This window comes from Saccopteryx bilineata, chromosome 12 (genome assembly GCF_036850765.1).
Source record: "Saccopteryx bilineata isolate mSacBil1 chromosome 12, mSacBil1_pri_phased_curated, whole genome shotgun sequence".
Taxonomy (NCBI): Eukaryota; Metazoa; Chordata; class Mammalia; order Chiroptera; family Emballonuridae; genus Saccopteryx; species Saccopteryx bilineata.
The window spans coordinates 49588220-49608865 of NC_089501.1; the positions used below are offsets into that span (position 1 = coordinate 49588220).

Below are 20646 nucleotides of genomic sequence, written 5' to 3' on the forward strand. Positions count from 1 at the left end.
CGATGCACTTGGCGAAGGCTAGTCTCGGCAGCCGCACCCCGGGAGGCTCTGCTGTTTTCTCTTTCATGTCTACAGTATTCTTTCTAAAAGAGAAAGAAAAGCAAGTTTTGTTTCTGTTTTAAATCTTCCTTCTTTTGTACTTTGCAATACACATAACCTAGAGTGCACCCTTTTCTAAGCAGGAGCTTGAATGTGAGGAGACATGCATGGCACGTGTTTGAGTGCTGTGCGCTGAGAAATTTGATTTTTCACACACTTTTGCTTTACTCAACAGCTCACTGCCGCAGACTCGTGTTTTCGCTTTGTTTTTCTTTCTGTTTCTTCACCACCGATAGCCGTCACGCCAAAATTAGGCGGGCAGTTTAAAGGCCAGGCCACTAAGTGTCAGCTCTCTTCTGGAGAGGAAGAGGTGTTCACAGTGTGTTATAATGACTTCTTTCTCAGGTCGGAAACCAGAAGGGACTGGCTCCTAGGCAGGAATCTGAGAAAGTCAAAATAATGACGAAGGCAGTGAGTGAGAGGTGTGTGTGTGTGTGTGTGTGTGTGTCCGTGCGTGTGCAGCTAGAGAAAAAGAGCTCCCTGTAGAAATGTGGGGTCGTGGGCAGGGATGCCTCAGGCTTTCTCAGCGGGGTGGATATGAGGCCATCGAGAGAAAAGTGGCACTGAGGCTAAGGCATGGTCTCAGGGCGCTGAGGGCACGGACTTGATCCCAGGGGCCAGCTCGACTCCGAGGTCGCCAGTTCGAGCCCCAGTCACATATGAGAAGCAGTCAGTGGCACAACTAAGTGGAACGAGTTGATACCTCTCTCCCTCTCTCCACATATATATAGACTTTTACTCAGAAAATGCATTGCTGTGTTCAGTTTTAAATCATTTCAACTTAAGTGATATTTTTTATTTGTTTTCTTAGTTTATCATTTTTTTATTCAAAAGAGTGAATGTGACTTTGTTTTAGAAATAAAACGATTGCTTACATTCCAGAGTCACAGTGCTCCGTTCTGACAGTCACTTAACTTAAAACCTGTTGTGGGGTTTTTTCTTTTTGTTTTTGTTTCTTTTTTTGCACAATCCCTGAACCTCCCCCAGCTCTCCAGCCCCCCCCACAGCTGTCAGCCTGCTCTCTGTCTGTGAGTCTGTCTTTATTTTGCTTGTTAGCTCATTTTGTTCACTACCTTCCACATATAAGTGAAATCACATGGTACTTGTCTTTCTCTGGCTTATTTCACTTAGCATAACACTCTCTAGGTTCGTCCATTATGTTGCAAAAGGTAAGATTTCCTTCTTTTTTTACGGCTGAGTAGTATTCTGTTGTGTAAATGTTTTCACTCATCTACTGGACATTTGTGCTGCTTACAAATCTTGGCTATTGGCCCTGGCCGGTTGGCTCAGCGGTAGAGCGTCGGCCTGGCGTGCGGGGGACCCGGGTTCGATTCCCGGCCAGGGCACATAGGAGAAGCGCCCATTTGCTTCTCCACCCCCACCCTCTCCTTCCTCTCTGTCTCTCTCTTCCCCTCCCGCAGCCAAGGCTCCATTGGAGCAAAGATGGCCCGGGCGCTGGGGATGGCTCCTTGGCCTCTGCCCCAGGCGCTAGAGTGGCTCTGGTCGTGGCAGAGCGACCCCCCGCAGGGACAGAGCATCACCCCCTGGTGGGCAGAGCATCACCCCTGGTGGGCGTGCTGGGTGGATCCCGGTCGGGCACATGCGGGAGTCTGTCTGACTGTCTCTCCCCGTTTCCAGCTTCAGAAAAAATACAAAAAAAAAAAAAAATCTTGGCTATTGTAAATCTCGCTACAGTGGGCCTGGAAATGCATGTATTCTTTTGAATTAGTGTTTGGTGGATTCTTAGGATATACTCCCAGAGTAGGATCGCTGGGTCATAAGTTAGTTCTATTTTTAATTTTTTGAGGAATCTCCATACTGCTTTCCACAGTGGCTGCACCAGTCTGCACTCCCACCAGCAGTGCAGGAGGGTTCCCTTTTCTCCACACCCTCGCCAGCACTTGTTGTCTGTTAATTTATTGATGGTAGCCATCCTGACAGGTGTGAGGTGATATCTCACTGTGGTTTTAACTTGCATTTCCCTGATGATTAGTGGCGTTGAGCATCTTTTCATATGTCTCTTGGCCATCTGTATGTCCTGTTTGGAGAAGTGTCTATTCAGGTCCTTTGCCCATTTTTTAAATGGATTTTATTTTTTTGGTGTTGAGTTGTATAAGTTCTTTATCAATTTTGGATATTAACCTCTTATCACATGTACCGGAGAATATGTTCTTTTTCTTTTTAAAGCAAGCTCTTTAACAATTCTTCTAATACTGATTTGGTGGTAACAAACTTCTTTAGCATTTTCTTGTCTGGGAAGCTCTTTTTTTCTCTTTCAATTTTAAATCATAGCCTTGGCGGGTAAAGTAGTCACTTGGTTGTGAGTCCTTGCCTTTCATCACTTTGAATATTTCCTGCCAGTGTCTTCTGGCCTGAAATGTTTGTGTTGAGAAATTAGCTGACAGTCCTTATGGGAGCTCCCCTGCAGGTAACTAACTGTCTTTCTCTTGCAGCTTTTAAGATTCTCTCTCTGTCTTTAACATTTGCCATTTTAATTATAATGTGTCTTGATGTGGGTCTCTTTGTATTCATCTTGTTTAGAACTCTCTGTGCTTCCTGGACCTTTTGTGCCTTTCTTCTTCAGAAGGTTAGGGAACTTTTCAGTCATTGTTTCTTCAGATAGGTTCTTGATCCCTTGCTCTCTTCTTCTGGTACCCTATGATGCAGATGTTGTTCTACTTCACGTTGTCCCAAAGGTTCCTTAACTATTCTCATTTTTTACTCCTTTTTCTTTTCTGCTCTGATTGGGTGTTTGTTTTTTTTTCATTTTTCTGAAGCTGGAAACAGGGAGAGACAGTCAGACAGACTCCCGCATGTGCCCGACCGGGATCCACCTGGCACGCCCACCAGGGGCAGGCTCTGCCCACCAGGGGGCGATGCTCTGCCCATCCTGGGCGTCGCCATGTTGCGACCAGAGCCACTCCAACGCCTGAGGCAGAGGCCACAGAGCCATCCCCAGCGCCCGGGCCATCTTTGCTCCAATGGAGCCTTGGCTGCGGGAGGGGAAGAGAGAGACAGAGAGGAAAGCGCGCCGTGGAGGGGTGGAGAAGCAAATGGGCGCTTCTCCTGTGTGCCCTGGCCGGGAATCAAACCCAGGTCCTCCGCACGCTAGGCCGACGCTCTACCGCTGAGCCAACCGGCCAGGGCCTGATTGGGTGTTTTTTCCTACCTTGTCTTCCAAATCACTGATTCAGTCTTCTCCTTCATCAACCTACTATTTATTCCTTCCAGCATATTCTTCATTTCAGATATTGTATTCATCAATTTCTTTTTTATAGTTTCTGTATCCTTTTTCATGTTGTTGAACATTCTTATAATCATTACATTGAACTCCGTATTGACAGATTTCTTGCCTCTATTTCATTTAACTCATTTTCTGGTCATTTCTCCTGTTCTTTCATTTGGACCTGTTTTTCTTTCTCCCCGTTTTGGCTGCCTCTTTGTGTTTGTTTCTATGTGTTAGATTGATCTGCCATGACTCCCAGTCTTCATGGTGTGAACTTAGGTAGTAGGTGACCAGTGGGACTCAGTGGTACAGTCTGTCTCCCTGATCACTGGAGCTGGGTGCTCCAGGAATGTCCTTGTTTGTGTTATGGGCCCTCCTGTTGTAACTGAGTCTTCATCACTATTGGCCCATGTACGCGTAGGGTTGGCCCCCAGGCTGGCTGGCTGTGGGGCTCAGCTGCTGCATAGCTGTGAGCACACGAATGGAATTTGCCTCAGCAGGGTGGGGCTGGTGGATCTCCCATCATGGTGGGTACTGTTAGGCTTGGGGAAAGTGGGAGGCGTGTGACCCCCATTCTAGAGCCATACCACTGAGTCTGTCCCAGGTTCTGCCCCACCCTCAGCAGGGCAGAGCCACTAGGAGTCAGGCAATTGGAGACTCTAGACCCGGAGGCCAAAGGATGAGTCTGGTGGATCTCCGGTGACAGGGAAGCACCGGTTAGTTTCACAGGAAAGTGGGGGATGACCAATAACCCAAAGCCACACAACAACTCAGTCACTAACACTCCTGAGTCCGCCCAGACCTGTACACCCTGGCCAAGGCAACAGGCTCCACAGGGTGGAGTGGGAGGGATCCAGAGTGTGGGCTGTTGTTTTCCGCCTGTCTAATGCTGTGTGTGTGTGTGGGGGGGGGGTGCCCCACCTAAGAAAGATGGCGTTTGCCATGCAGGAGAATGAGTCAGCACAGGGGTCCTGGCAGCTGTCCCTTCAGCTCTCTGCCCAGAGCCACAAACCCCAGACTCTTATCACGTGACTCTAATCTGCTCCACGCTCCCTCTGCTGGAGCCCAGGGTGAGTGGCTACAAATACAGTGTTATGCATTGGCCCATTAATAGTGTGCCTGTGTCTAGCTGATTCCGGATTCTTCCTGGCAGACAGAAATCCCACTGCTTTTCACAGTCCGACATTGTGTGGCTGTCCCTTCCTGGCTCTGGTGCTCTGGGCTAGGGAGCCCAGCTTGTGGTTTAGATCTCACACTTCTTAGGCGGACACTTCGCAATCTCTTCAGTACCTCAGCTGCTGCTTGTGCGAGTGGGGCCAGCCCTTTGTGTGCCTCCAGTCTTCCTACCAGTCTTGCTGTGGCTTCTGTAAATCCTAGGTCATAAGACTTCTCCTCAGCTCGTCTGCAGTCGGTTATTCGGAATGATTGTTCTATAATTTAGTTGCAATTTCAGTTTGGTCCTGGGAGGAGGTGAAGTTATTAGCTTCTACCTACTCTGTTGCCATCTTGGATCTCAGTGTAATAGCCTTTTGACATAATGAGAAAGAAGGTGTTGGAAATGGTGATTGATCTTATTAAAATGTTGGTTCAGGGATTGATGGCAAATGACTTTCATCTTCAATCCAGTTCTGATGGCTGTTAATATGTAAGCATCATGTGGGGAAAATGCTGAGATAGGGCCTGAGCAAAGGAGAGCCACAGTCAGCCAGAAGTTCACAAAAAAAGCCAGAAGTTTGGCTTCTGCTTCTTAAAGCAGCGTCGTGACTCTGTCCATGGTGCGGTGATGTGGTGGATCAAGCGTTGACCTGGAGCACTGAGGTCACTGGTTCGAAACCATGGGCTTGCCCGGTCAAGGCATATACAACAAGCAAGCAATGAACAACTCAAGTGAAGCAACTATGAATTGATACTTCTCGCTAACCCCACTTCCTTAAAATCAATTTTTTTTAATCTTTAAAAAAAAATAAAAAGCATTGCCACAAACCCCAGGCTACAGCAAGTCTGCAACACTGCTTGGATGACTGAATTTTTTATCAGTGACCTTTATGCTTAAAGCACACACACACACGTACCATAAATTTCCCTTGGTCATTTAATGTGTTTCTCATCCATTCTTGGTGACACCTGATAGAGTCCAACAGTTGACGTCTCTGCCGAATACCCCTGATTTGTGGCTTTGGACATTTCGGTTATCCAGCTTCTGCCCTTGGAAATGAGCTCCAAGGATGACGCATGGCTTCAGTGAACTTAAAGACGGCCTGGCAGGTCCTGGATCTACGGGCCGGGGTCGATTCTGACTCTCAGAAATCCACCCTGCCCCCCAGCACCTCCTCTCTATCAACTTCAGTCAAGTATTTGGTCTTTTGAGATGGTTTCTATCAGTGATCTGGCACAGATCTTGAAGATAACATTTTATAAGAATAGGTTTCAAGAAATGTAGAGTTTCAGTTCTAGAATGATAGGATTGAGAGCTGGGAGGATTTCAGATGCCATTCCATCTGTCCCGTGGGTTTTGTGGTCGGGGAGACTAAGAGCTCTGTCGCGGTGACCTCGGGACCAGTCAGTCACAGGCAGGCGGAGCAGACCCAGCGTGTCCTGGTCTTTCTGCTCTTTCTTCTTCTCAGTGCAGCCTCTGTAGCTTTTCCCTTAAAAAAAATAACAATAGTCTCTTTGTTTTAGTTCTCTCTCATATCTGAAAGCAAGTCTAGCATTAGAAGCTATTACCCTGTGTCTGGGTGGAGACCCCGCTTCTTCCTTTGAGGTCTGGATTGCTTTTTCATTGGCTCAGCCCTCATTTCACCAGGAAGGAAATCCTGCACGTCCCACCTGGACGGGCAGCGCAGCGCAGGCAGTTTGTTTCTGGGAGCCCGGCTCCCTGCACGGTGACAGTGACGGTGACGGTGACGAGCAGTACTTGAAGGCACACAAATGGGTTGAACGTCTGTCCTTTTCATCCTTCAACGGCCCGTTAGTAGTGCTTTAGCATTTTGCATCCGTGCTGGTGACTGGAGTGTGGCTCTGGGTCATACAAGGATAGAGACAGAAGTTGACCTTTTTGCCCGGATAAATGCAGACACCTACACGATACAATGTCTATCGTCCCCTTGCTGCCCCTGAAAGGTTCCCTACTGGACTAACTAAACATCTCAGAAAGGAAAACTCTTAGACTTCTGAGTTTTAAAAACGATTTGAAAAGTATTCCTTTTATACTGAATGTCACAAGCATAAGCCTGGAGACCTACATTTTAATACTTTACACCATACCAAAAACTAGGATAACTGAAACTAATTTTTAAATATATTTCTTTAATAAAATAGGAGATTAGGGATCTTAATTGACACTATTTTTGAATCTTAGCCATTCTTTAACAGGGGGAAGAAATTACATGGAGTCTTAGCCATTAGGTAGCTTATCGGTAGCAACCCAGCTGTTCTGATGTTGAAGTAGCTGGATGTTTCCTAAGAGATCGAGCTGTGGTCTCCCCCTCCTTGGGAAACCGGGTGCACTTACCAACCCCAGTGGGTTGGTCTGTCCTTTGGGTACATAGCCCTTAGGCCTGTGTCTCATGTGCACCTCACACACACAAACCACCCGCAACCCTTCTTCAGTGAAGTGTGTTTACCCTAGAATTCGTTTCTCCGCCTGCTCTTCGCCAGCAAGGCACTTTTCCTGCATTGGTTGCTCTGCAGCCAGCAGGACACAGTCCTCCTGCTGCTGGGCCGGGCGCTGCTGGTGTGGAAACCCTCCCTCCAGGGCAGGGGCTGCTCTCCGTCCTCAGGAGGGCGGGGCACTCTGCGTCAGCCCCCGCTAGCCTGGGGTCCAGGGCAGGGGCTGCAAGTGATTTGTATTAAATAAGAATTTAGCCCTTTGGATTTTGGACAGGTTTTAAAATAATACCTATGATTTGAAAGTCATGTTATTAAAAGATAAAAAGACTTCAGAAGCTTAAATACTATTTTTATTTCTGCAGTTAAATAAATATAAACTTTGCACGATCATCTAAATACTGTGCTTTATTTTTTATCTCTTTTTCTCTTCAAAATTTAGAATTTGGATGAATATTATTGTATTGGTATTTTAAGATTATGATTTCAGTCAAATCTTTCAGAGTTACAGAACAATTATGGCAGCCATATAGTCCATTCATTGGTTTTCAAATCAAAAACTAGTAAAACATTGATCAGAGGATGAAATGTACAGCAAACTAGAGTCTGGGACGCTCCCCGTGTGCCTGGTTATTGCCCAGGGAGAGGTGGACATCGGCACACACCTCACCCCGGCCGGGTTTCTGTAAATCCCCGGGGGGCGTCCTGGAGTTCCCCGCCTGAGGAGTGCTAATGGGAGACCTGGGGGAGGGGCCACCAGCTCGGACACCTCGTTGTTCATACCGTTTTCTCATGGGCGTTGAATGCGGGAAATGCTGGACTAGAGCCAGGGACGCTGGATGAGTTAGGGGGGACTCTCGTTTGCGCGGACCTGACCTGACGCTGTGACTCAGGCCTCCGCGCTCTCTTGACTCCGGGCAGTCTCCCGAAGTCCCTCTCACGCTCTGCCTTTCAGCAGCTGCTGCAGACATCAGCGTCCCCCGTGTAACCTGAAGTGTCCTAAGTTCCCACCTTCCCTAGACCGGCCTCCTTCATTTCCACTGTCTGCGCCCACCAGTGGGTGCTGTCCGTCCCGTCCAGGTGACCACAGCACTCGTGATTGGGTGGGGTCACTTGTTAACCCGGAGTCTGCAGGGGAGGGTGTGCCCTGTTGGCTGTCCAGGCCACTTGTCTTCACATCCGACCTCAGGCCCTGCTACCAGCCCTGCCCCCACACCCCCACGTCCTCCCACAGTACCAGCTGGGACTGTCACGGCCAGATTCCGCATTATAGTCCGCCCACCCCCGGGACAGTCAGCAGCAAGGCCCAGCCGGCCCCGGGGGTGCAGCTGCCGAGGGCCGAAGGGCTGGAAGCCCCTCTCTCGGGAGCAGCCTGGCCTGGTCACCAGCCCACACGCACTCAGGCTGCCCTGGACGGGTTCACTGTTCTCCGCCTGAAATCTGACGACCGCGCGTGTTGCGGGCTGAGGGCCGCGGGAGCCCTCAGTACGTGGTGAAAAGGCTGTGATCCGTCTTCGTCTCCCACTTGGGGGTGGGGAAGCGTTGTGGGTGACCATGCGGCCATCACAGCTCAGGGCTGCATCCTCGAACTGCTCATGGGACCTCTTAGCGCGGGCAGTGACTCCTAAGGCTCCTCTTCCCCTGGACCTTCATTCTTATTTTGAAGCTTACTTCCATCACAGAGCTGAAACCAGACCGAACAGCGCACAGCTCCAGACAAGAGGCTGCATTCCTGGCTTTACCAGTGAACTGAGGCTGGGCTGCCTCTGACTGAGGGCTGTCACCAGGTGTAACCTCGCTGGCCTCCGCCCTCCTGCCACTGCGAGGCCACGGAGCCTTCAGGCCTTCCCTGTGACATTTTTACCCAATTTTAAATAGTCTTTGTGCTTAAACTAACTTGGCAGCTATAGGCCGCATTTCATTCAGGAAATCTGTCAGAATTTTAGGAGATTTTTTTTTTAAGTTAGCAATGACTATATTATTCTATTTCCTGATACCACAACCCTGGATAAGTGCATCCTTTGTCAGAGGGTTTACAAAACACTGCTGTGACAAAGCACATCCGATAGAGATCTCAGGACCCACATTGTGTTTTCTTTTCTCAGCCAGCAGACAGGTCCGTTAAAGGCACAGGAGGTCTGTGAATGCTTCGAGGGCTGTGCGTTCGTAATTATATATCTCACTCCTACACGTCCCTTGGATCAGCACAGCACTGGCTGCCGCGTGGCTCGTCTGTGGTTGTCAGTCTTGTGGGCTCCCGTGTGTGAGGTGCCTGCACCCCAAAGGAGAACGCTCTCTTGTCGGGTCACTGTCCATTATCGCTTGTACCCCGAGGGGACATCCTGGTGGAAACAGTGGGTACTCCTGTCGCTGAAACGGAACAGCCCGCTTTGTAAATTACTGGAGAGCTTTATCTCATGGCATTATGATCTCAAGATAAACTTTTCTAAGTAAAAATCTTTAAGCCAGTTAGAAAGGGGCCCTTTTTTCGTTCTGTGGAGGACATCAGTGACAACTAATTTTTCTCCCCCGGGGGACCACGATGCCATTTTGACCAGACCAAGAAACTGTGCCATTTCATCGGTCACAGGCCAGTGGGAAACTGTGTGCACCAGAGCCCACAGAGTTCCGGGGTCACGTGTGGCAAGGAAAGACACATTTGGGGACCCATTCCGCCCCCTTTGGCTTTTATCCACACCCTGGACTCAAGGCAGCCAGAGTGCTGGGCATCCCAGGAGTGTGATGACATCAAAAACTGAAGCATATTCAAAGGGGAGACTTCGAGTTCATTTTTGTCTGATTGTCAGTAAACAGTTTATAATAACAGAACAGTTGGGCGTGACAAACCAACATCCCCTTTGAGACGAAGAGAACATTCTTGGTTATCAGTCACCAAAATACAAGCCCTGGACAGCGTTGGCATGCTCTTCCCACCCTGACAGGGCAGCCTCGCGCCTGGGGACCCTCCGTAGGTGCTCCTGGTCGCCATGCGTGGGGAGGTGGCGATCAGTCAGCTGCTCAGGGGACTCACCAGTCCCCTGCACTGAGCCGAAAGGAGGTGCCGGGTCCCAAAGTTGTACAACAGGTGCCATTTTAGCAGAACTGAGAACAGGTAAGACCTCTGAGAAGTCTGTAAGAAAAAGCAGTATGTGTCTGCACCACAGGCTGTAGGCCGCTCGGGCGGAGCCCACAGCGCCCTGCGGTGCTTGGTGGGGTCCGCTCCAGCAGGAGGCAGCTCTCTGGAGAAGGTGGAGACAACCCCGAGAGATGCTCCAGACGCGGAGAGCCCTGTGGGCACCGCCACCCCAGATAGCCGTGGCAAAGACGGGCCAGGAGACGCTCTACTCTGGAGCGTGATCGTCACACACCCACTGAGGACAGTGTGGCCAAGAATATGCAAACAGAGGTGCCACTGTCCATTTATCAAAAGGGTCTCCTTCACAGAGCTGTTAAAGAATACCATTCCTCTTTGCCCATTCTTAAAGGAAAAGAGTAAAACTTAAATGTATCCAGTATCAATTAGGGGAGCTCCTAATTTATAGAAAATGAGGACTTGTTGCTGTAGCTTGGTTGCTGGCAGTGTGCACACACCAGCTTTCTCTGGGAGAACAGGCTGTCCTGAAAAGAGATCGTGTCCACACGGGAAAATCTTAGAGAAGGACTCACAAAGTATTGCCCCAGGCTCTCCTGCACAGGCGGGAAGCCGAATGCAGGACTCCACGCTGCTTCCCAGACTTGAGTTTCCAGCTGTCTGCAGTATTGCCTTCTGGGAGCTGAAAGCCAAGCTCATGGTCTCCACAGTGTTGCCCGTTGGTGATGGCCCGTTACCTGTCCTCCTGTGCAAGCAGGGTGCTGTGGGGACGCAGTGGTGGGCCTTTCCTCCTGACAGCCTCTCATTCCTCCCGAGTCCGGTCCGGTCCGGTGACCTCCAGGTCCCGCTGACCCCCTTCCTTGCTCCCATGCCGGGCTCCACGGCACTGCCATCTCTTACTGGGACTATGGCTCCAGCCACAGCGGGTTAGCCCGACGTTCCTTCTTCTTGCCTCCAGCACGTCCTCCCTTCCACAGTCAGAGACCAAACGGTGCCTTTGAAATACACCTTTTCATGCCATTTCTCCTGTGTGCAAACCCCGAGTCCCCTCCCACTCCCATCGCTCTTAGGATATGGACAAAACTTTGCAGAACCAAAAGGCTTGCGTGATGTGGCCCTCCCCTCCCTCTCTGCTCTCCTTTCTTACTCGTCTGCCTCACTCTGTCTGCCGGCTGTTCCCTCCTGGAAGCGGAGGGCTCTCCTGTCTCCCCGTGAGTGACCCCACCTGGATGTCAGGTCTCATCTGCGGGGTGCAGGCGGGGCACCCCCCCTCGCACCTGCGCCTCCGCTCTGTCCACATCCTCCCTGCTCGGGTCATGTGACTTTGTTTGTTTGTGTGTCTGTTTGTGGTGACAACTGTGCTCCCCCCATCTATCTAAAATCACCCGTCTTGAACAAGTGATTGAGACTGTTGACTCAGTAGAACATGTTTCCAATTGATTTAGTTATTTCTAGCTTGTCTCCCTGAGTGAAGGGGGCGCAGCACTAATAGCAAGTGGCTGTGTCTTCTTACAGGACTCACAAGTTATAAGTCAGTGGCACTACTGTTCGCTCTTTGTCTTTGGCTCAGTGGTAGAAAGGCGCTCGCTCTCAGAGGATGGGTTCCCAGCCAGAGCACGCTGGCCGGGACTGGAATACGGTTTCACCACCAGAACCGCTAATGCGGTTTCCAGGCGTGTTTCCAGGCGTGCGATGGAGCAGCCACACCAGGAACGGGCGAGGGCTTGGACACTGTTCTTTCCTGTTGTCGTTGTGTTGTTTTGGAGACATAGCAAGTGTTTTTCCCTTTTCAGATATTAGATTAAAATAATGTCATCTGAAGTTGTCCTTGGAAGCATCACGGAGTAACTTAGGCTGAAAATCTGTTTTCCCAGCAGTGCTGGACACATACGTGAAAGCAGTTTGTGTTTATAAAACATCTAAAACCGGGCATCCTGTGGGTTGTTATATAGACGATTGGAGCTCTCCAAGGAGGAAGGACTGGAATTCGGCTTTTCACGGTTTCAAGTTCCTGGTTCTGATAACTGTTGGGCTTAAGGAAAAGAGCGCCCAAATTCCAGGGTTAGCCTGATTTATCCCGTCAGTCGGCCATCTTTCTGGCGTCAGAGCTCAGACTGCGTCTGCAGTGAGAGTCCGCGAAGAGACAGGCGCGTCTGTTTGGCAGTCGGGCACGTCTCCTGATCCCGCAGCCACGCCTCCTGTCCATCTTGGATATGATGGGAGTGGTCTTTTCTGCAGGTGCGCTAGGACACTCCAGAGGGGAGCTTCTCTCCACAGGTCTTTGCCCCTGGGTTTAAGTAAAGTGGCTTCATGCACAGAGTGTCTGTTTCCAAAGCATTCCTTCTGTCTGTCCTGCTCTTCTCCAAAGGTCTGTATCAGAAATCCATTCATTTTCAAGATACATATTTCACACTTCTCTGTCACTGTTGACAAAAAATGGTGATGATTGCTAACACACCAAAATCATGTACAGACTGTTCTATTTTTAATTTTACTTAACCTTAACCCAGGGGTCAAGGCTAGGGCACGTTGCTCTTGCGGGCACCTCTTACTTTTTGGTAGGTGACTTAAAAATAGGAGGCTATTTAGATAGGTTTCATGTAATGTTTTTTAAGTGCCAGATTCAAACTAGGGTGGGAAGCCATGTTCCACCTTCCGCCTTCAGAGTGGACCGACCCCTTGGCAGTGGGCACGTTAAAATTGCTGTTTGCCTCTGTTTCTTCCCGTTAGCCCTTGGTTGGCAGATGAATGTATACTGTTGGAGAAATCTCCGAAGTGACTAGAGGCGAACCTGTGGAATTACTTGTGTGGGTGTGCAGGCTGAGACGCAGGACGAGGGACGCTTTAGGGAAACGCATTTCCGGGTCCCCGTCTGGGGTCTCTCATTAAATAACCTGTTTTTGTCACTGAATGGCAGATCTTAAACCCTTGTCTCTTGCCCCAACCGAAGACTGATTTCAGTACAGTTCCTCTGGTTATTCTGTGGGTCAGTGTGTTTAAATGAGAAGCCCTCTGCCCACGACGTCTCCAGGGTAGAGGGCATGGCGCCGACCTGCATGTAAACCTGGCCCCGAGAGCACGGCCGGTCAGCCCACTGGTTTCTGAGCACTGCCTAATCATTTCCACGGGGCCCAATCCAGAAGCTGCCTCAGCCTCACAGTGGCAACAAAGTGTTACTTTGCACCGTTGATCACGTTCCCTCCTGGGATGCTATTGGGCATTCATGGCCACACCATTGCAGGGTAGGGATCTATGGTATCAAGACAGCAGTAATTTGTAACAAAAACTCTCTCTGTCCACTAGACCCATAGAAACCATAGCCCAGTGGTTCACAAACCCAGGGGTCAAGATCAGGGCACGTTGCTCTTGCAGGCACCTCTTACTTTTTGGCAGGGTTTACGGTGAAACATTTACAGTGAACGTGTTTCCGTCCTGTCAGTTTGTATCTTTGCCTGCTCCTGTTTCCTTTCGCAAAAAGAAGATGCCTGGCGATTGACTTCTTCACACCCGACTCCACTGGGGCACCCCGACCGGTGCTGTGGTCAGAAGGGGGCCTGGCAGCGACGCGTGCTGCCTCTGGAGAGAGCCCAGCCTCCAAGGTCACTGTGGTCCCAGGCACGTGGTCAGCCTGACCAGATAAGCCTTTTGTTTGCGAGCCACAGAAAGCCTCTTCGCTGACCACGCCGTGATGAGTGGGCGCACCCGGCTTGGTCCCAGCAGCGGCCATCATCCGTCCCCTGCCACAAAACGAATTGTCTCAATTTCCCAAGTTCAGCAGAATGCCTTGGAAGCTCTTCTTTTAGGATTAGGCCTCTCTTGCTAGTTCAAAATCACCACTAGTCTTGGCAGTGGTTTCCGAAGCAACAAGGAATAGGATTCCATCTGCGGTGCTGAGAGCCTGGCCCTCTCCCCCAGGTAGCTGGACAACCGGATGCTGTGCTCAGGGCCATACATGCCCTGCGTCCCCGGGAGCACTCGTTCCCTGCCTGCTATCCTCTGGGACCCCAGAGGCCCGGCGCACAGGATCAGCTCCTTCCTGGAGGCTGGTGTGCGGGAGCCGTTTTGTTTACCCCCAGCACCTCTCCCTCTGTCCACCTTGCGCAATGGTGCCCTCCAGGCGGCCCAGAGAAGACACCATTCCAGCTGTCAGCTTTCTCCCGCTGCGGATGAGCCCGGTAGACGAGTGGAAAGTTCTCTGGTCAGCGGCTGCGTGCCATCAGGGTTAGCAGGGTCAGAGGTTCTCAGAGCAGGAAGTGTGGGACGCTGCACGGACAGCAAGCAGGGGGTTTTGTTTCTGTCGCTTATGAGCTGGGTGTCTTTAGCCAAGTTATTTCACCTCTCTGATCCTTTCTTTGTATGTGAGCATCATTCTACCCACATTCCTCCAGGAATTTAACAAATTAAATGTGTATAGTGCCTAGAAATCATGCCAGGTATATTTGTAAGTCCTTTATATAGTATAGATTTTATATATAGTATCAACATTAAAATCATTGTCAGTCCCTCCATGTGTGTGAAATCTGAGGCCCAGAGAGCCAGAGTGACTTGTTCCCGGGCCCCAGTGGCAGTGGAAAGAATGGCTAGTCAAGACCCTGGCTCTTTAACCAGACCCCGAAAATCTGTACGCATGGTTTACCTGAGGACCATTGTGACTACTGGCATCCAACATGGACTTTTGAATCTGTAATCTTTTTGCTGTGTTAAGGGTATTTTTTAAAGACCTCTGTAACGCATGCGTTCGTCATCTTGTGACTGAAGGTGGGCTGTGCAGCCTGGGGGGTAAACTGTAGATCAGGGTTCCATGGGCCTTTGAGTTCTCTTTACTTTTCCATCTGCCAGCGGATTTTATTTTCGGATTCTCATTTCCACCGTAGTTACAAACGTGTGCTTAAGGACCCGTCTGTTCCACAAGCATGTTAGTTACATTATGTATGAAGCTGAATTTGGAAGAAGCTTGAAAAGGTGGCCATTCTTCATGACTCCGATTTACAGTGATAAAATGTTCCCTATCAGTTCATTCATCACATCGTGTTTTAGTAGCTGTCTTGTGCTCGGAACCACCTCTCAGAAAGTATACACATTAGAAAAGCCGAGCCAGGAATGTAAAGAAATTGTTTCAATATAGAAAAGAAAGTGCAGGCTGCTGTTAAAAGGCACAGGGTCCACAGGAGGCAGAGCCTCTGGGGCAGAATCAGGATGGGCTTCATAGAGGAGGTGGCCCTGATCTGGGTCTTGAAGAATGGCTCAGAGTTGGCTGGGGTTTGGAAGCAGTCAGTGAGTTACAAGCAGTCTCCAGGAAACACAACCTGTTCATAAGTGAAGGATGGCTCTCTGTGAATTACCTATTAGGAAGTTGAGAGAACTGCCCCCAACAGGTGCCACTTGTCCTCTTCCAAAAGTTACCTGAGTGCTAAATCATCTTTTGTTTGAATTAAAACACCTCAGAGGACCCTAGGATATTTGAGTTAATGCCAACTGTTGACAGGCTGACATTAAGACGCTAGCCGTACAGGAAGGTGTTTATAGCTGCTGGGCAATGTATGTATAGGTATGGGCCAACCAAAAGTTAATCAGAAGCCATCGGGTGACCTCGGGTCCATGCCTAATGAACTGCAGTGGGCATTACAACACTGATGCAGTAGGCTGCCATTATTCCACGCAGGACCTCAGCACGCTGAGCATTCCCGGCTGAGCTACCTCTCAGGTACCCAGAGCCACACTCACACCATTAGTCTTTCAGCCTTCTAGAATGTTCTTCCCAAGTGTTAGTTTGTACAGAATTTTCCTAAATGGTTTAAATAATATTTAAAAGGAAAAAAAAAACCACTCAAACCTTTGATACTTTGAATTTTCAAACAAGCCATGTTTGAACTTTTTGTATAAGCCAGAAAGTTGAATCCACTGAAAATAGCTACACTAAAAGAAGAGTATGTTTTTTATTAATGACTACATTAATCTTTTAAAGGCTCTCTTTAAAATGTTTTTACTGCCTGACCTGTGGTGGCGCAGTGGATAAAGCTTCGACCTGGAACTCTGAGGTCGCTGGTTCAAAACCCTGGGCTTGCTTGGTCAAGGCACATATGGGAGTTGATGCTTTCTGCTCCTCCCTTCTCTCTCTCTCTCTCTTTCTCTCTCTCTCTCCTCTCTAAAATGAATAAATAAATAAAGTTTTTAAAAAAAAAAGAAAAAATAAATAAATAAAATGTTTTTACTATTATATATTAAGAGCCCACAAATGACAGTTTAATGGAGGTGGAGGGGTGGTAATCATAATTAATTTGGAACAGACGAGCAAACAGGATTTTTACCTTTCCTGTTAGCTTTACTCCTAAGAGTAAATATTAGTGGCCAAACCTTTGAAAAGATTATTAAAGTTACTTTATAAAGAGAAGCTTGACTACAGTGTGGAGTCTTTTAAAGATTTCGTCACATCACCATCATCTTTCTTCGCTGTAATTTTCCTGAAAGAATTAAACCACCTTGCTGTTAAAATTCTCCCTTCCCCCCATTACCCACAGTTAGAGAAATGACATTGCATGACGTTTGTTTCCTTCAGGTGAAAGAATACCCTTTGCCACTTTGCAGGAGTGAAGAAGTTTGACTATCATAGTGTAGTCACAAAACTAACCAAACTAAGTCACCAAAGGGATAAGTTCCGCAGTCTGCTTGGCAGTGGGGGAGGGGTGGCCTATTAATACAGGAGCCTATTAGGGACATTTCCAGCCATTTAAGCTCCCCTTCCTTCCTGACACAGGAAACCCCACAAAAAAAAGTAGAAATCTGATGTTTACTATATAATTTTAATGTAGGGAAGTTGATGTGTTTTTAATAGCACATAATTTCAGAATGTTAAATAATAGGGTTGAAGGAAGTTTCTCTCATATTCAGAAAATTTAGGTCAAAGAATTTACTCTTAAGTAACGTTCCCACATTGCTTACTTGTTTTTTATTTCTTGACTTCTGTTTTTTGATGCAAGGATACTGAGGAATGTTGTTAATAAAGAGTCAGATCTTTCTAAATGTTAGAATTTAATTTTGCTTGCTTTTGTAATTCCTGTTCTTATTTCAAGTACCCCCTTTCTGGAGTATATTCCTCTACATAAATCTTGGAACCTTAAAAATGTGGAATTTGTGGAATTTATATTATTGGAGTTTTTTCATAGTGTATTCAATAATTACTTAGCAATAGAGTTCAGCCTCTCTCTCTCCAGGAAGTAAGTTATTTCAAGCAAACATGAGAAAGAGTAGCCCCACCCCTTGCAGAAATGCGTTAAGAGAAATGGCTCCCAGCGCAAAGACAGCGCTGCCACCATGCGTGGTCAGTCCACAACGCGTGTGCTTTCTCTCCACACAGGCAAGGCAGCTTTCCGGGCATGAACCAGAGTGGACTCATGGCTTCCAGCTCTCCCTACAGCCAGCCCATGAACAACAGCTCCGGTCTGATGAACACGCAGGCGCCGCCCTACAGCATGACGCCCAACATGGTCAACAGCTCCGCAGGTAATGGGCGGCCCGGCCTCGGCGGCTGCCCCCACCCCCATCCCGTCCCGCCCCCTTCTCCTAGGTCTGCACCGTCGGCTGCACGGAGCCGGCTCCGCCATTGGATGCTTCGTGAAAGGGGGCCAAATACGGCTCCTCTGCTTCTGGGAAACTTGCTCTCTCTAGTTAACTGTTTTAAGGCTTAAGGATTGCATTTTATGTAAATTATTTTTATTCGTTCCATGTATAATAATGTGGACATATTTCAAGTGTGGGATATTAATTGCTAAAGATATATACACTAAGTTCTTTCTGGGCGGCATTATGGGAGTCTTGGATGACCCACGACAAAATTTGTATTCCCCATTTGATAGTAGTGGAGACAGATGCTAAAAGCCTGTTTCAGAGGAAGTGATGGAAGGGCAGAACAAGGGGTGGTTGAAGCACTCTCTTCATTTAGGGAAACGCACCTTTAAATGTCTACTACATGGATAAGTGCTCTTTGCAGAGAATCTCTGTTGAGAACTTACATATTTTTTTAATGAATTGTTTTAAATTTTTCATCAGGTTTGATTTTTTCAACCCACTTTATGATCTCAATTTCATTCTTACCAATTCCTACCTGATGAGTATAGTAAGAGAATTGTGTCAGTTTGTGGAAATATTAAGACTGCCCCAAACTATGCAAGTATACCACGTTCTTAGGGGCCCTTTAGACCCTGAGCCACCTCTCTGAGGCCCCTAGCCACTCCGGGACAGTGAGTACTGTACTGCTCTCTCACCGAGTAAGCGCCGGGTGACTGCATTGGCCTGGTTCTCTCCATCACCTGCTGAGTGAGTGATGTCCCCTGGAGTGGGAATCTCCTTTAGTTAACAGAGAGCTGAGGAGCCAGGGCAGTAGGAGGACCCTCACGCTAGAGGCTGGGGTCCCCTGGTCACCTCTCTCCTGTCATTTCCTCTGACCCCCTGCCTCCATGACCCTGACCTTTCCTCTTGGAAAGGCCTCTCAGGGACTGTTGTTGCTTGTCAGGCAGAGCTGACATAGCTGCTGGGTGGACGATGTCCTGACCTTCCAAGCCTTGGTGACTGGGGTCTAATTTAGTAGTGCCTTTTTTTGATTACTTCCCTTTAAAAGTTTGCAGAAGAGGAAACAATAGAAACTACTGGTGGTAATGAGAGTTTGTAAACAAAGTAGCCTGTCCTGAAGTTCAGCTCAGCAGGCAGTCAGAGAGCTACTGTGTGTGTATGTGTGGGGGGGGGGGGGGGGGCTGCCTTTGCAATGAGAAGTCAGAGCGCTGGAACGGGCTGTCAGCCTGGCGCTCCCCCACTGTCCCAGGTAATAGGGACTCTGGGTTATGGCATTATGGGTTTTGTCTGCTTGCTGAAATAAAATTACTTCAGAGCATTGAAACTACACAATAAATTCTCACCTGCCATTAGCAATGCTCATTCTTCCCCCTTTCCTTTGGACTCCTGAGCCGCAGAAATAACCAACAGCAAACAGATGGCACCGTGCCCTGCCTAAGAAGATTTATGTATTCCTAAGGAGTAACCAATTTAACAGAGATTCACAGAGAGGGCTTTTTTACTATTATTCAGATAATTCAGTTATTTGTTATTTCATACAGAGGTAATCTGTTCTTTGAAAGGCCATTTATCCTCACAGGCTTTGGTATGGGCTAGTAGTATATATTTTTTTTTATTGCATTGCATGTTTTGAAATATTGAATTTTTAATAATTTAAACATTTATCAAATTTTTTCTGCACATTGATGTGATTTTATATCAGCTTTATTAAGTCAGATGCTACCTGATAGAAAGTAATCATGCAGCACCTCCGAGGAACCTTGAGGATTTAGGGCTTGCTGTCCTCCCCGGATGGGCACACGTGTCTGCCGGGACTGTGTGGCAGGCTCTGAGGGTGGCAGGTGACAGGGGACCGGGCGTTACAGCAGCACCTGCGGGCGTTTGGTCTGAGGCGCACGCTTAACTTTTCTAGAGGTGGGCCCGGAAAGGTTTCAGTCACCATCACATCCGTCTGCGTGGTTGGGGCCATGGACATAGGTTCCCAGGGACGACGGCAAAGCATTCTCTCCATCAAAGGGCGCTTTTGGGGAAAGGGCAAATCATACAAATAATGGCTGGGCTGGCGGCGGGGTTTCTGAGCCGCACTCCGCAGCAGGTGCCCCTGGCGTTCAGCACCCTCTTTGCTGAGTTCAAACAGTTGTGCCACAGACAGTGAACAGGGCCAGAAAAAGCCCTCCTGTGTGGTGACAAATTGTTCCAGGCTTCAGTGAGCAAGTAATTATTTAAATGGAGTCAGTGTGAGTATGAATGTGACAACTATTTCTTCACTGAAAATGCTGGGGAGGTGGGATGGCAGGCAGTGGGGAATTTTCCTCTAACAGAGCTCTTCTTTTAAAAACAAAAGTGTACTTAGATTAAAAGCTTAGAATTATGTATTACTATGGGAAAAATTATAAATCACATATAACCTTGTTAAATTCACTCTTACATAAGAACTTACGTTGTTAGCTACTTAGATGCTTGTATGTGTTTCATTTCATAATAATCTTTAACCATGAAATGTTCATTAGTCAGCATATACGCCACCATCTTAAAGAAGACAGCTAATAAGTTCCGGGAAGCACACCTGCTGCCTGTGGCTGTACGTGGCCCCCCGGAAGTCACTCGCAGTGTGTCGGGCATTTCCGGCAGTGTGGCCCACAGACAGGAAGTGAGCAGCCCTGCACCACGGAGCCAGGCCTTCCTCTCACACCCAGCCCTGTCCCATCCCAGTCATGGATCTTTCTGCTGGACCCCACAGTGTCCCCTCAGTGTCCTCATACGGCGTGGACTAGCTCCAGCAGCCCTGACAAGGGAAAAAGGCCCCAGTGTCCACAGCTTCCTTCAGTGTTCCCCAAAAGCGAGACCTGTTTGTCAGATCCCCTGCGATGCTGATTAAAAGTACAGACTCCCGCCCCGCCCCTGCACTGCTAATGCACGCGCAGGTGATTTTTACGTGGGCGTGCTCAAGCTAGGTTTAGAGGTGTTTTGCTGAACAGTGTCCTGGCACCCGCAGTGTGGCGTCAGCCATTTACCAGATAATTTGCTGTTTTGACATTAAAAAATACTTTTTTTTTTT

At 48.4% G+C, this 20646-nt stretch overlaps 1 protein-coding gene across 4 annotated transcripts in view; it reads left to right on the forward strand.

Annotated features, from left to right (window-relative positions):
- ARID1B (AT-rich interaction domain 1B) overlaps positions 1 to 20646 on the forward strand; it is a 429020-nt gene that overhangs the window by 369361 nt on the left and 39013 nt on the right. For all 4 annotated transcript variants that reach the window (XM_066248340.1, XM_066248338.1, XM_066248342.1 and 1 more), the window contains one exon: positions 17377 to 17522. In XM_066248340.1, the coding sequence (XP_066104437.1) occupies positions 17377 to 17522 (146 nt within the window). The remainder of the gene's footprint in view (positions 1 to 17376; positions 17523 to 20646) is intronic.